General features: G+C 33.6%; 1 protein-coding gene across 1 annotated transcript in view; it reads left to right on the top strand.

The window, feature by feature from the left end:
* The window catches only part of LOC109390727 (zinc finger MYM-type protein 4), a 121,414-nt gene that overhangs the window by 74,598 nt on the left and 33,817 nt on the right, over nt 1-12,999 (top strand). Inside the window, exons 8-18 of the mRNA XM_019657581.1 lie at nt 4,024-4,198; nt 4,308-4,520; nt 6,153-6,303; nt 6,800-6,915; nt 7,333-7,608; nt 7,784-7,934; nt 8,707-8,879; nt 9,433-9,583; nt 10,122-10,262; nt 10,592-10,629; nt 11,556-11,700. Of these exons, the coding sequence (XP_019513126.1) occupies nt 4,024-4,198; nt 4,308-4,520; nt 6,153-6,303; nt 6,800-6,915; nt 7,333-7,608; nt 7,784-7,934; nt 8,707-8,879; nt 9,433-9,583; nt 10,122-10,262; nt 10,592-10,629; nt 11,556-11,700 (1,730 nt within the window). The remainder of the gene's footprint in view (nt 1-4,023; nt 4,199-4,307; nt 4,521-6,152; nt 6,304-6,799; nt 6,916-7,332; nt 7,609-7,783; nt 7,935-8,706; nt 8,880-9,432; nt 9,584-10,121; nt 10,263-10,591; nt 10,630-11,555; nt 11,701-12,999) is intronic.

Raw genomic sequence — 12,999 nt, 5'->3', positions numbered from 1 at the left:
AAAAAAAAATGAGTACTTAATATACCACATGTTTAATTTCTGTATTCTGGTATATTCATCGTTAGATTCTAAGATTAAATGAACTTAAAAATTAAAACTTTTATAGGTTTTTTTTTCCCTGTTTTCCTATTTTGCGATGAAATAATTCACATAATAATGTCCTTTTATGTGTCTTCCTTTAATTCTTTAGGGATCAGCACTTTCTAAAATTTGAGTGATATTTCTCCTTTCATAATAATAGTCATAGAAACTACTTTCAGAGGTTTATGAGTGGATTTCAAAATGACCATAGAAAACTCAGAGAAGTTTTAAAATGTATACCCTTTTTCTGTGTTTTTTAATTCTTGTCCACATATGATTTCTTTTCATCTAAATTTATTATATCTCTTTGGTCTCTGGTGTTGCCTAGTGTCATCTGGGGGCAGGTCATTTTTGCTTACATGTTATATCTTATGTCTGTCTTGATCTTATGTAATTCAGTTATTCTTTAAGATTACATTTTTCTTTCTTAGTTATGTTTGGTATTATCTATAAATTTTTCTTTTTTTTCAACCTGTCATTCCTTGACTCTTAACTGTTCTACCTCTTCATTCAGTTATTCTGTTACACTTCTTTTATCCCTTGTTCTTTTTCATTTGTCCCTTTCTGTTCTTTCAAGTACTCCTTAACCTGCCTATCACCTCAGCTTTTTTTTTTCTTTTTTTTTTAGAGATTTTTTTTTTAATTGGGGAATTGGGGGATGGGAACAGCGCTGTGGAATTGGGGGAAGGGGAACAGACAAGTTGCTGTCCTTTTGCTTTTTTCAGTCTAGTTGTGGAAGACGTTGCTTCACTGGCCCAAGTTGGCACCATCATTGTGCTCTTCCCGGGCGAGGCAGATCAGTTGCCGGCTTCTGGACGGCTGCTCACAGCGGCTGCTGGCCGCTCACGCTGGCAGCTGGCTACACACAGTAGTCCATGGCAACCCACTGCCACAGGGGCTGCAGCTACACCGTCGCTGGCGACTCACAGCAGCCCAGCTCCAGATTGAGCTGCCGTTGAGCATCCTAGCTGTAGAGGGCAGTGTCACTGGCCCTCATATGTGGGATCCAACCCGGGGCCCTCTGGCGTCCCAAGCCAGCTCTTGACCATCGTGCCACTTGGCCGGCCCAGCTTTTTGTTTTTTGTTTTTTATTTTTTGCCTTTCTTACTTTTCCCCCTTCTCATTTTACAGAATACCTTTTCTCCTGTTGCTTAGTCCTCAGCCACTGATCAGTCTTATTTTCCTTGTATTCCATTTTATATCCTGAAACTTTCATCTTCTTTTCACCACTTTACCTTCCCTCCCTTCCTTTTTTTTCCCTTCTATATACACAGTCATCACAACAGTTTGGGATAATCTGGTTATCTGATTATGAAATTGTTGAATTGGATTGTACCTTAAATATAAGGAAATTAGATTCAAAGACGTTAAAAGATTTGCTCAGTGTCACATAGTTGGTTAATTTTGGCACATGCACCTCCCACCTCTCCCCGACCCCCACACTCACCTGTTTAATTCATCTAGTTAAACAGGTTTAATTTGTAAGTCAGTTTCTATAAGGAGGGTTTCATTTTAAATAGGTGGAGATAGAACAGCTTTCCTTCCTGATAGCTAGTCTTGTTTTTTTATAGATCAGTAGAAATATAGCTGGGAGCACTTAGGTTGAAAGAAACTCATTAGTTCTTGGGAATAAGAGTTTTCTTTTTCTTAATATTTTATTAACCATATCTCTTAACATCTTGAATTTAAACTAGATATATTTTGGCTAATGATCATTTAATTTTTAGATTTCCTTAATAATTGGGACCTAATGATTTGTTTTTAAAAAATATATTTAAAATCCTACATAAAAGGTAATTTAGAGGGTAATTTTGTTAGTACTGTTAGATCAGATTTCTTGTTATAATTTCTTGTTATAAAGTAACTTTCAGAATTGTGTGTACCATTTCTGCATTTTTACTATCTGGAATGAGATTGCACCATCTCTTACTGTATTCTACTATAATAAGATGTAATATATTGGACCCTGAGCCTACTGAGAGCAGTGAGAAATACCTACTTTTTTTTTTTTTTTTAAGCTGAGCCATCCTGCCACCTGTTGGCAGCTCAGCAGCTGCTCAGCTCGGGCTGGACTTGAACTGCCGTTGCTCAGAGCTCAAACTCTTCAGCGAGCTCTTAACCAACTGAGCCACTCGGCCAGCCCGAGAAATACCTACTTTTATACTTCCATTGTCTTGTTCATGCTGCTCCCCAACCCTTATCTCCTTCACCTTTTAGAAAACTCCTATTTAAAATCCAGCTCAAATGCCACTTTCTTTTGGGTAGTCTTTCATGTCACATATTGTCTGAAGTAATTGTTTCTTTATTTCTATAGTACATTATACATATCTTTTTACAAATTATTGCACTATTCTTTTATATTTTAAGAATGCTTCTGTTATGGTATTTTATATATCATTTATCAATTTGTCCCAATATACTGTGAGCTCCTTGAGTTCATGCTTGTATCATATCTTGACACAGGGTTTAGCTAGTATCTGGCTCAATACAACGGCTCAATAAATACCTCTAAAATAAAATACAGTAAAATTTAACTTAAAAACTGTAAAGGCAAAAACAAATATAGAAAGTAGAGTAGTCTGAAGCTGTTAATCATAGAAGATAAGGTATGAAGTTATATATTACAGCATAGTGCCATATCAGGTGTTCCTTGTGATGACCCCCGTTATGTTTACTATTATCTTTCATTGAAGCCAAGATATTTGTAATCTTTTCTAAAAAGTACTCTGTTAGTATAATCTGTTTAAGATGCAGGAATGAATATAACACAGTATGTTTACTATCATGTGAGTGTGTACTCAGGAGAGAGGATATTTAGAAAATTTCATCAAGGTATTTTATTTATTTTTTTTGGTTTTGTCTTTTTTTTAAAAAGATTTTTATTGGGGAATTGGAGGGATGGGAACAGTGCTGGGGAATTGGGGAAGGGGAACAGACAAGTTGCTGTCGTTTTGGTCTTCAGTCTAGTTGTGGAGGACATTGCTTCACTGGCCCAAGTTGGCATCATCATTGCGCTCTTCCCGGGCGAGGCAGATCAGTCGCCGGCTTCTGGACGGCCGCGCACTGCGGCTACTAGCCGCTCACGCTGGCTGCTGGCTACACACAGTAGCTTATGGCAACCCATTGCCACAGGGGTGGCAGCCTAGCCATCGCTGGCGACTCACAGCAGCCCAGCCCCAGGTCCAGCTGTTGTTCAGCATCTTAGCTGTGGAGGGCAGTTTCACTGGCCCTCATATGTGGGATCCGAACCGGGGCCCTCTGGGGTCCCAAGCCAGTTCTTAACCATTGCGCCCACTCGGCCGGCCCTCATCAAGGTATTTTAAAAAATTGGTTTTTAAAATGGTTTACATTAAAATTGTGTGATAAACTACTATGTAGGAAGACTGGTTTGCTGGTGGGATAAGATATGGAGTGGTAGGGAGCTTTAATCACTAGGGTTTTTATTTTCATTGCCTTTGCTACTAATGCCTACAAATTAAATTACTTAGATATGGAGATCAATTTTATATAACCGCGCTAGACTATACACTGTAGTTTGACATGTACATTTACTTTTAAAAGATAGCAGATTCAAAAATTTCAAGTATAATATTATTTTTAAAGAATATTTTGAAAATATAGACGAGCCTAAAGAAGATAATAAAGAGATAATGCTAGAGATGATAAATCATAACTAATGCATATCCTTTTAATCTGGAAACATAGTGTTCTAATTTTCTCCACGGTTCTATGAAGTAAGTCTGTACTAGGTCCATTTTATAGAACAGAACTTAAGGATCAAAGCAATTTTTCAGCTTATCCAAGAAAACCCAGATTTTAAAATTTAAATATCAGTGCCCTTTCCCTACACTATCATTGCCTCTGTTTTATTTTATTTAGTTCACAAAAAGAAAAATAAATTAATTATACTGTAGCTTATTTTATCTTTGTTACCATTTTTAGGGACATTTTAAATCCAAAGGATGTGATAAGTGCCCAGTTTGAAAATACCACCATTAGTAAAGATTTTTGCAGTCAATCATGTTTGTCAACGTATGAACTGAAAAGAAAACCTGTTGTTACCATAAATGCGAATAGCATTTCAACCAAATGCAGCATGTGTCAGAAGAATGCTGTTGTAAGTTATATTTTTACTTTTTTGTGGGGGAGGAGTCTAATGTATGTGCTGAAAGAACAGCTTTTGATGGTCTCTGCTTGTTATTTGTATGTTATTTTTTGATTCCTAGATTCGACATGAAGTTAATTACCAAAATGTGGTACATAAACTTTGCAGTGATGCTTGCTTCTCTAAATTTCGCTCTGCTAACAACCTCACCATGAACTGTTGTGAGAACTGTGGGGGTTACTGTTACAGTGGCTCTGGACAATGCCACATGCTTCAGATAGAGGGACAGTCTAAGAAGTTTTGTAGTTCAACATGTGTCACAGCATATAAGCAGGTACATGACCATAATTAATCCCAGTGTCTTGTTCATTTCAGGGGTATCTAAATTTTTTGGTGGAAATTATTTATGAAAATGCTGTCACAAAAATATTAAGATCTTATTATTAGCTTAAGTAATATTTTTACATATAAATAATAGTTGTTGAATGAATTCCTGTTAAAAACTTTGTAACAGAATTTACAAGTAGCATATATTTCTGTTCATGCATTTGAAATATATGTTTTTAGGGCATAGCTTTTTTTTTCATATGTGATTTGTGTTTTTGAACAATATTTTGAAAATGCAGAAAAGCACAACGAAGAAGAATAATGCATCTCCCAGAGATAACCAGTCCCATTCTTTTGGTGTGTACCTTCTAATCTTTGGAATATATTTTGGTTCTCTCTCTCTCTCTCTCTCTCTCTCTCTCTCTCTCTCTATTTGATAGGGTAAGGTCCTGGTTGCATTCGTATTCTTGAAATCAAATCCACCTCGTTGAAATTGAAGTTCAGAAAATAAACATCTTATTTACCATTTAATTGTTTAAAAGGTTTTTTGTCCTCTTCATGAAATAAGAAAAAATTAAGTGTGGATTGTATATTACTTGATTAATTCTTATATGACAAATGTCTTATGTAGTTTTGTTTGTACTAAATTTATATTTTGTTAGTAAATTTTGATCAAAAATTAGATTTTAAAATCGATAAATCCAGAGGAATAGTCAGAACTTTTTGCATTTTAAATTTTACAGTGCCTTTCTGTTTTCAGTGCATTTGCTGATCATTCTTTTTCTTAGATTAGTGAATTTTTATACAATCTACCAAAATTAGTGAATTTAATAATGTTGATTGGGAAATTTATTTAAATTTTTCTTAAAACTTTGCAATGATTCTGGAATTTTAAACATCATACAGTGTTTCCATTTATTTCTTGTTAATATACAAACATATTAAAAGGGCATAGCTTTACTATTTATTCCATCTTTTAGAAACACCTTATTTTTGCTCTCATAGGGGAAGAACCCCCAACAATATCTTCATGTGCTTTATCTTTGTCCAAAAGACTTTTCCTGATACTGTCCCAAGCACTAAAAGTTACTTGATTCAGTCACTTGAAAGATGGTTCATATGCAACAAGAGGAGAAATAGGTTGAAACAGCTTAATTTTAATTTTATTATAATTTAGCCAATACCTGTTAAACTTCTCACTTTTTAATATGTACTGTGGTGTAGAGAAAGAACCTGGATTTAGAAGTAAAGCAGATCTCCATTTGATTCCCAAACTTTCTATTCAAATAGAATTTTGCCTTGGGGAAAGCAGTTAAACTCCTTGAGTCTATTTTCTTATCTGTAAATAGGTATTATACTACCTATGTCACTGGAATGTTTTTAGGATTATATGAAGTAAGGAGGAGAAAACGCCTAGTATAGAACCTCTGGTATATTGTATAATACACAAACACAAAACCTCAGAAGTGTGTGTGTACTGGGTCTCTGTCAAATTTATTTCTTACTGAGGATTGTAATCATAAAAGTTTGAAAGCCACTAATTTAAAATATTTCAACACTGCTAAGTATAAACATTTCAAAGAATTATGCTTTTACTTGTAATTTGGTAAAAATGAATGTTATTTTATTCTCTTAATAGAAATCAGCCAAAATTACACCATGTGCGCTTTGCAAATCATTGAGATCCTCAGCAGAAATGATTGAAAATACCAATAGCTTGGGAAAGACAGAGCTTTTCTGTTCTGTTAATTGCTTATCTGCTTACAGAGTTAAAATGGTTACTTCTGCAGGTAATACTGGTTTTGTAAACTATATAAATACAGTAGTTGAAAAAATTATGGTTATTGCTTTGTCTTTTTAATACAGATTTTTGTATAAATTTAGTTTATTTTAAAGACAAATTTAAAATATTTCAGATCTGTGTTGTAAAATATCACCTATTACCTTGATTGCTTATTTTATATTTATTTACTTGCTTGCCTATTTGTGCATTCCTCCTTACCAAAAGAATTTCATATGGCTTCTTTAATGTATTTTCTTTATCCACACCACCTTATTTCAAGATACATTTATCTTATAGTTTCAGGGTAGACTATGATAGCTTTAAAAAAATATTTTGAATGTTAAGTTAGTTTTGTCTATATGTGATGGGATTAAGTTTAGTTTCGGTTCCTGCAACTTGACCTGGCCCTTGAATTTTCATATGTTGTATAATATTTATCTTCTCATACATTTATGTACGTTTGTATATATATTACTTATTAGTTTTTATTTTGATTTGCTAAGGTGTACAAGTTCAGTGTAACAGTTGTAAAACCTCAGCAATCCCTCAGTATCACCTAGCCATGTCAGATGGAAGTATACGCAACTTCTGCAGCTACAGTTGTGTGGTAGCTTTCCAGGTATGGCTTCAGGAATCTTCCTCTTCTTCAGTTAGTAAGTGGCCTACTATAGTGATAATGTAAACTTTTTAGATGTTTGCTAGTGCCTGGATTGCGAAATTTCTCAGTCCTATTAAAGTTGGATTTTTTTGGTTCATCCTTTATTGGAGGCATGTCATTTAACTGCATTCTTTAAAATTAAATGGTACTATTATCACCCAGATTATCTATTGGGAGGATATTATTTTTGAAGAAGATTACTAGTTAAATTATTTAATTTTGGATATAAATACCACTCCCCCCATTCAGAGGCAGGGAGTTTTGTCTGTTCACAAATATATCTTATGTACCTAGAACTGTGCTTGGCATACTTAGACAGTCAGTACTTACTTGTTTGAACAAATAGTGAGATTAATCTTTTTTTTTTTTTTTTTTCAGAATTTATTTAACAAACCAACAGGAATGAATTCTTCAGTAGTGCCCTTGTCTCAGGGCCAAGTAATTGTAAGCATCCCCAGAGGTTCAACAGTGTCAGCAGGAGGAGGTAACACCTCTGCTGTTTCTCCCACCTCCATCAATAGCTCTGCTGCAGCTGGTCTCCAGCGTCTTGCTGCCCAATCTCAGCATGTTGGGTTTGCACGAAGTGTTGTAAAACTTAAGTGTCAGCACTGTAACCGTCTGTTTGGCACAAAACCAGAACTTCTTGACTATAAGGTAAAATGTAAGATTGTGGTGTAAAGGGTTTGAGTGTAAACTGGTCTATCTGTAAAATTGTTTCTGACTTTTCATCTTTCAAAATTACACTATTTGCTTTGAAAGTAAGAGGGTTAAGAATTTTCATAAGATAAACCAAATGTTTAATTAGTACTTAATGATTATTTCTTTGCAGGGTAAAATGTTTCAGTTTTGTGGCAAGAATTGTTCTGATGAGTATAAGAAAATAAATAATGTAATGGCAATGTGTGAATATTGTAAAATTGAGAAAATTGTAAAGGAGACTGTGAGATTCTCAGGTGCTGACAAGTCATTCTGTAGTGAAGGTAAAGACACGATTATCTTACCTAATGTGCATGTTGGTTGTTTTAAAAGTAGATAATGTTTTAAGCTATTGCTGTGTATATTTCTCTCTCTTATCCTCTGTGTATAACACCAAAGCCTTTTTCTTTTGTTTACACCTGTTTACTCTTTTCTGATCTAATCCTTCATATCATATAAATGTTAAAATGAAGGAAAAGATCCTCAAAGTATATTACAGAAGATGGTGGTAATGTGAAAAACATTTAATGTTATTAGGCTGATAGGGATCTTTTAGTTATAGCACTTATTTCTAAAAGGAATTTCTTAAAATTTGGTAGCATCCTAAGATTATACTTTTTTTGTTTTAAACCTTTATGTTTCTAAATATAAATGATCTGAATTTGCATATCAGTATGAGGTAGATTTTCTCCTTTATTTAAATTATATGTTTAGAATGTTTTGTTTTATTCTAGAACTGCACAAAATTAGCCTACTATACTAGTGACTTTCAAACCTTTTGATCACAACACAAAAGAAACACATTTTACATTGTGACCCAGTATATTATCATATACCCAAATAAAAGTTTCATGAAACAAATCAACTTTTCCTATATGTTATACATTATAATATTTTCTAAATGATAGTATAAATCCTCTATATTGATTTCTTGATCTACTAATTGGTGAGGAGCCAAGTGTGGGAACTTTACTATAGAGCATTTAAATTAAATATGGAGATACTTAATATTTCTCTCTAATATTAATTTTATCTTTCCTGATCTTTTTTTTTTAGGTTGCAAATTGCTTTATAAACATGACTTGGCAAAACTCTGGGGAAATCACTGTAAAATGTGCAGTTATTGTTTACAGACATCTCCCAAATTGGTACAGAATAATTTGGGGGGGAAGGTGGAGGAGTTTTGTTGTGAAGAATGCATGTCCAAATATACAGTTCTGTTCTATCAGGTAAATATAATTCACATTCCTGGGTTTTTCAAGTTAGGGCATACGTTATTCCCTTCTTTTATTCTTTGATGAAGTATGAAGGACAATTTAATCACTTAAACTTTATAGTATTAAATGTATTATGTTCTCCTCCTGCATTAAAGTAAGATTTTGGAAGACTTTAATGTCACTGAAGTTATATTCCTTTTGTTTTGAATTTCCTTGTAGAATACATAACAGTCTTAAGACATTAAAATATTTAAAATATAGTTTTATGCATTATTTAACTAAAATGAATTTGTCTTTTGAAGTCTTTAAGGAAGATAGGTCTTATTTCATTTCACTATGTTTTTAAATTACTATTTATTGGCATCTCTATAGTGTGACTTTTAAAAATGTTTATTATAAAATTATTGATAGATAAATATTTACCATTTTAGGATAGTTAACTTTCACTTTTGTGACTTAAATTCTAAGTTAATTTCCTTACTTGTTATGTGTATCCTGCTTTTTTTCTGTCAGACCACAGATAATTTGTTTCTTACTCCTTTACTATCTTCTATTTCTTTTTCAGATGGCCAAATGTGATGGTTGTAAGCGACAGGGTAAACTCAGTGAGTCTTTGAAATGGCGAGGAGAAATGAAACATTTCTGTAACCTGCTTTGTATCTTGATGTTCTGTAATCAGCAAAGTATGTGTGACCCACCGTCACAAAACAATGCAGGTAAAATTAAACTTTTAGTCTTTGATCAGTGTGGTTGACTAACTACTCTTCTACAGATTGGGAACAATAAACAATTGTCTATAATGTCATGAAACATAAATTTCATTCTATTCAAATGATGTTAACACTTAGATCTTTTTTTATTTAACATGTTAGATTAAAGCCCAGTAAATGAGTTATTTTACTTTTCTCTGAGCATATTGAATCAAATAAACTCTTTAAGAACCTTGAGAGTTTTGTAGTTGGATATAGACACTTTGAGTTCCTTAGAAAAGGATTTGAGACTATAACAAAGGATATAGAATCTCACATGGCCTCTTAAATATACCATCTGCATAGTTATGCAAGATAAAGCACATGGAATACTTTTAAGTTTCATCAATTAAAAAATAGAAAAAAAAACCCAGTTAATTTTGAAGTGATTACTCCCAACAGAATTTACTCTAACTTAAAAGCATTAATTGCCTTGAGATGTTGGTTTCTATGTATGTGCATATAAGTTACATGAAGTTTTAAATTTTTTGTTTATTTTAATCAGCAAGTATTTCCATGGTGTCAGCTGCTTCAACAGGGCCCCCATCACTAAGAAAAGATTCAACTCCAGTTATAGCTAATGTAGTCTCATTAGCAAGTGCTCCTGCTGCTCAGCCCACAGTGAATTCTAACAGCGTTTTGCAAGGTATGACTTGATTTAAAAGCATTTTATCCGGCCTTTTTGAAGTGAATGCAGTGGTTCTCATATCTTTTTTCCATCAGTAATCATTTTCATATATTTGACACATTCACATTAGGAATGGTGGCTCACTGTGGGCTGTTAGGTAGGGCATTAGTGTTTTCATAATTTCCAGATCTCTTTTTCTTGTATTTTGCTTTATATGCTAATCTTCCCTTGAATTAAATTAACACGTTTTTATTATGAGAGACTTTGTGTTTATTGTCCAGTAATCAGCTTTTAATGCTAATGCTTAATTGTATAAGATCCTAAATATATATTTTAATTTATATCAGGTGCAGTTCCAACAGTAACAGCGAAAATCATTGGGGATGTAAGTTTTATTTTGATTGGTATTGCCAATGTATTTATTTTCCATTTTTATGCAGTAAGACTATGTCTAAGCTAATTTACCCTTCTTTATTTTTTATTTAATAAAATAAATTTCATGAACTCATTTAATCTTTGTTCAGGAATAGGATTTCCTGTTTATTTAATTAGGTCTTTTATATACTTTAAAATTTTTTTTGAATGCTTGCTATCTGTGTAGTTACTGAAGGTTTGTTTTTGTTTTCACTTGTACATATTTAAATTGCACAGAATTCAGGCATAAAAGGTTTTGGGGGGCATTTGTAATATAGTCAGAGAGTAAATAAAATATTTATAAAATGTAGTTTGTTTTTCACCCAGTGCAGATTATACTGTAAATAAGCATTCCTCTTTTTTACTCAATATTTTTTACTTTGTCTCTTAAAATAAGAAAATAAATAATGAGAAAAACTTGTTACTAAAACAATGACATTTCTAAAGTGTTTACTGGTCTCTGGGATAACATTCGTATCATTTTCAAGTCACTCAAATGATCATCAGTGATTCTGTTATTTCTAGTTATCTTGAAACTTAAAGCTTCTAACACTTAACTCAGTCAAGAAGAAACATTTCTCATTTTAAACTTAGCCAACTTTGTTATTGATCAACAATGGTTTATAATAGAAATAGCATTTTTCTTGGTAAACAAAACTGGTATTTAGATATATTAAGAATTAATATATAGTTATCAAAATATTCCTTTATTGCTATTTCAGGACTATTATATTCCTTACATATTTAGTTGAATATTTATTTTCTGTGTCTTCCATGTAATTTCAATATAGTATTTCTTTAGAAATTATAATATTTTCTATAATTAATGATCAACTTTTGAAAATCTTTTTGGTTTCTTAGATTTGTTTATTTCTTTTGATTTTTGTTTTTAACTAGGCAAGTACACAAACAGATGCCCTGAAACTGCCACCTTCCCAGCCTCCACGACTTTTGAAGAATAAAGCTTTATTGTGCAAACCCATCACACAGACTAAAGCCACCTCATGCAAACCACATACCCAAAACAAAGAATGCCAGACAGGTATATTCCTTGCACTTTCTCCATTTAATTTTTTTAGGGGAAAGGAATGTGGGATATGCTATATTAATTGAGTGCCTACTATTTCCTAGCTAATGTATTTGGTTGCTTATATACAGTGTTCAAATTAGTTCTCACAACATCCCTGTAAGTTAGGTATTTTCACCATCTGAAACATAACAAGTTATGACAAAGAGAAGGTAGTTAATTGATAATACCACACTGTGAACACTTCATTTAATTTCCTTATTAATGACAGTGTAAGATTATGGAGTAAGTATAGACTTTGGAATTTATATAGACAGGGTCTTAATTAAGAGGAACTATTGTTTTACCCCTAGGTTTGAACTTTTCTACACTGTGTTTCAAATAAAGTTAATTCTTTGAGGAGAGCATCAGAGCTTCTTTTCTTACGAAGTACCTGTACCCCAGGCATAATCTTTGAGCCATTTCTCTGAATGCTAGGCAGGTTGTTAGCCTCTGATCATCTCAGCTTGCCTCTCCTGGTATGGAATCTCTACCCTACAAGTGATCTGGAGAGAATGTGATTTGGACCCCACTATTCTTAGCCTGTCGTTCCTGTAGGGCCTCTATCCTGTGGGTGGGAGCTGGGTAGAGAAAGGGAGCCCCCTGCCTGTCAACCATACTCCCCAGGAAATTAACCTTTAAACTTGGAGTTGGAGGGGATGAGAAATGATGGTGGCCTGCCCCTGCTGCTGAGCTAGATATGATAACCTTTGATTGGGAGCTGACTGAAGAGAAGCCAGTTCTTCCTGACCACACTCACCCAGAGTGCAGCTTCTGTCAATTGAACGGACTGAGCTGGGGATGTGGAGCAAGAGATGGATCAACTATCATAGACTCCCACTTCTTACTGTATTTTAGTAGATTTTCCTGAATAAATGCTTCTCCATTTGTTATATGCCCTAAGGACCATTTCCAAATAATTTAAATGGTTGCTTTTAACAGTTTTCACCAGCTTTGCTTGTTTCTCTAGGGAATGGGTCTGTGGAGCTTCTCATGCTGCCAAACGAAAGCCCCAGAATTTTTAAACTAGAAAGAAACCCTAGATTCCTAGATGTGGAAGGTTATCCTGTAGGCCAGTGCTTCTCAAACATTAATATGCATATGAATTATTTTAAGGTTTTGCTAAGTAGATTCTGACTCACTGGGGCCTGAGGCTTTACATTTCTCACAAGCTCCCAGGTAATGGCAGTGCTACTGGTTCGTGGACCACATTGGATAGCAAGATTATATATGACTTAGTTCTCTATATATTTTTTAAAAGATTTTATTGGAGAA

The sequence above is a fragment of the Hipposideros armiger genome, unplaced genomic scaffold (assembly GCF_001890085.2).
Source record: "Hipposideros armiger isolate ML-2016 unplaced genomic scaffold, ASM189008v1 scaffold_10, whole genome shotgun sequence".
Classification (NCBI taxonomy): domain Eukaryota; kingdom Metazoa; phylum Chordata; class Mammalia; order Chiroptera; family Hipposideridae; genus Hipposideros; species Hipposideros armiger.
The sequence above is the reverse complement of the archived record's forward strand: the minus strand, read 5'-3'. Positions and strand labels throughout refer to the sequence as shown.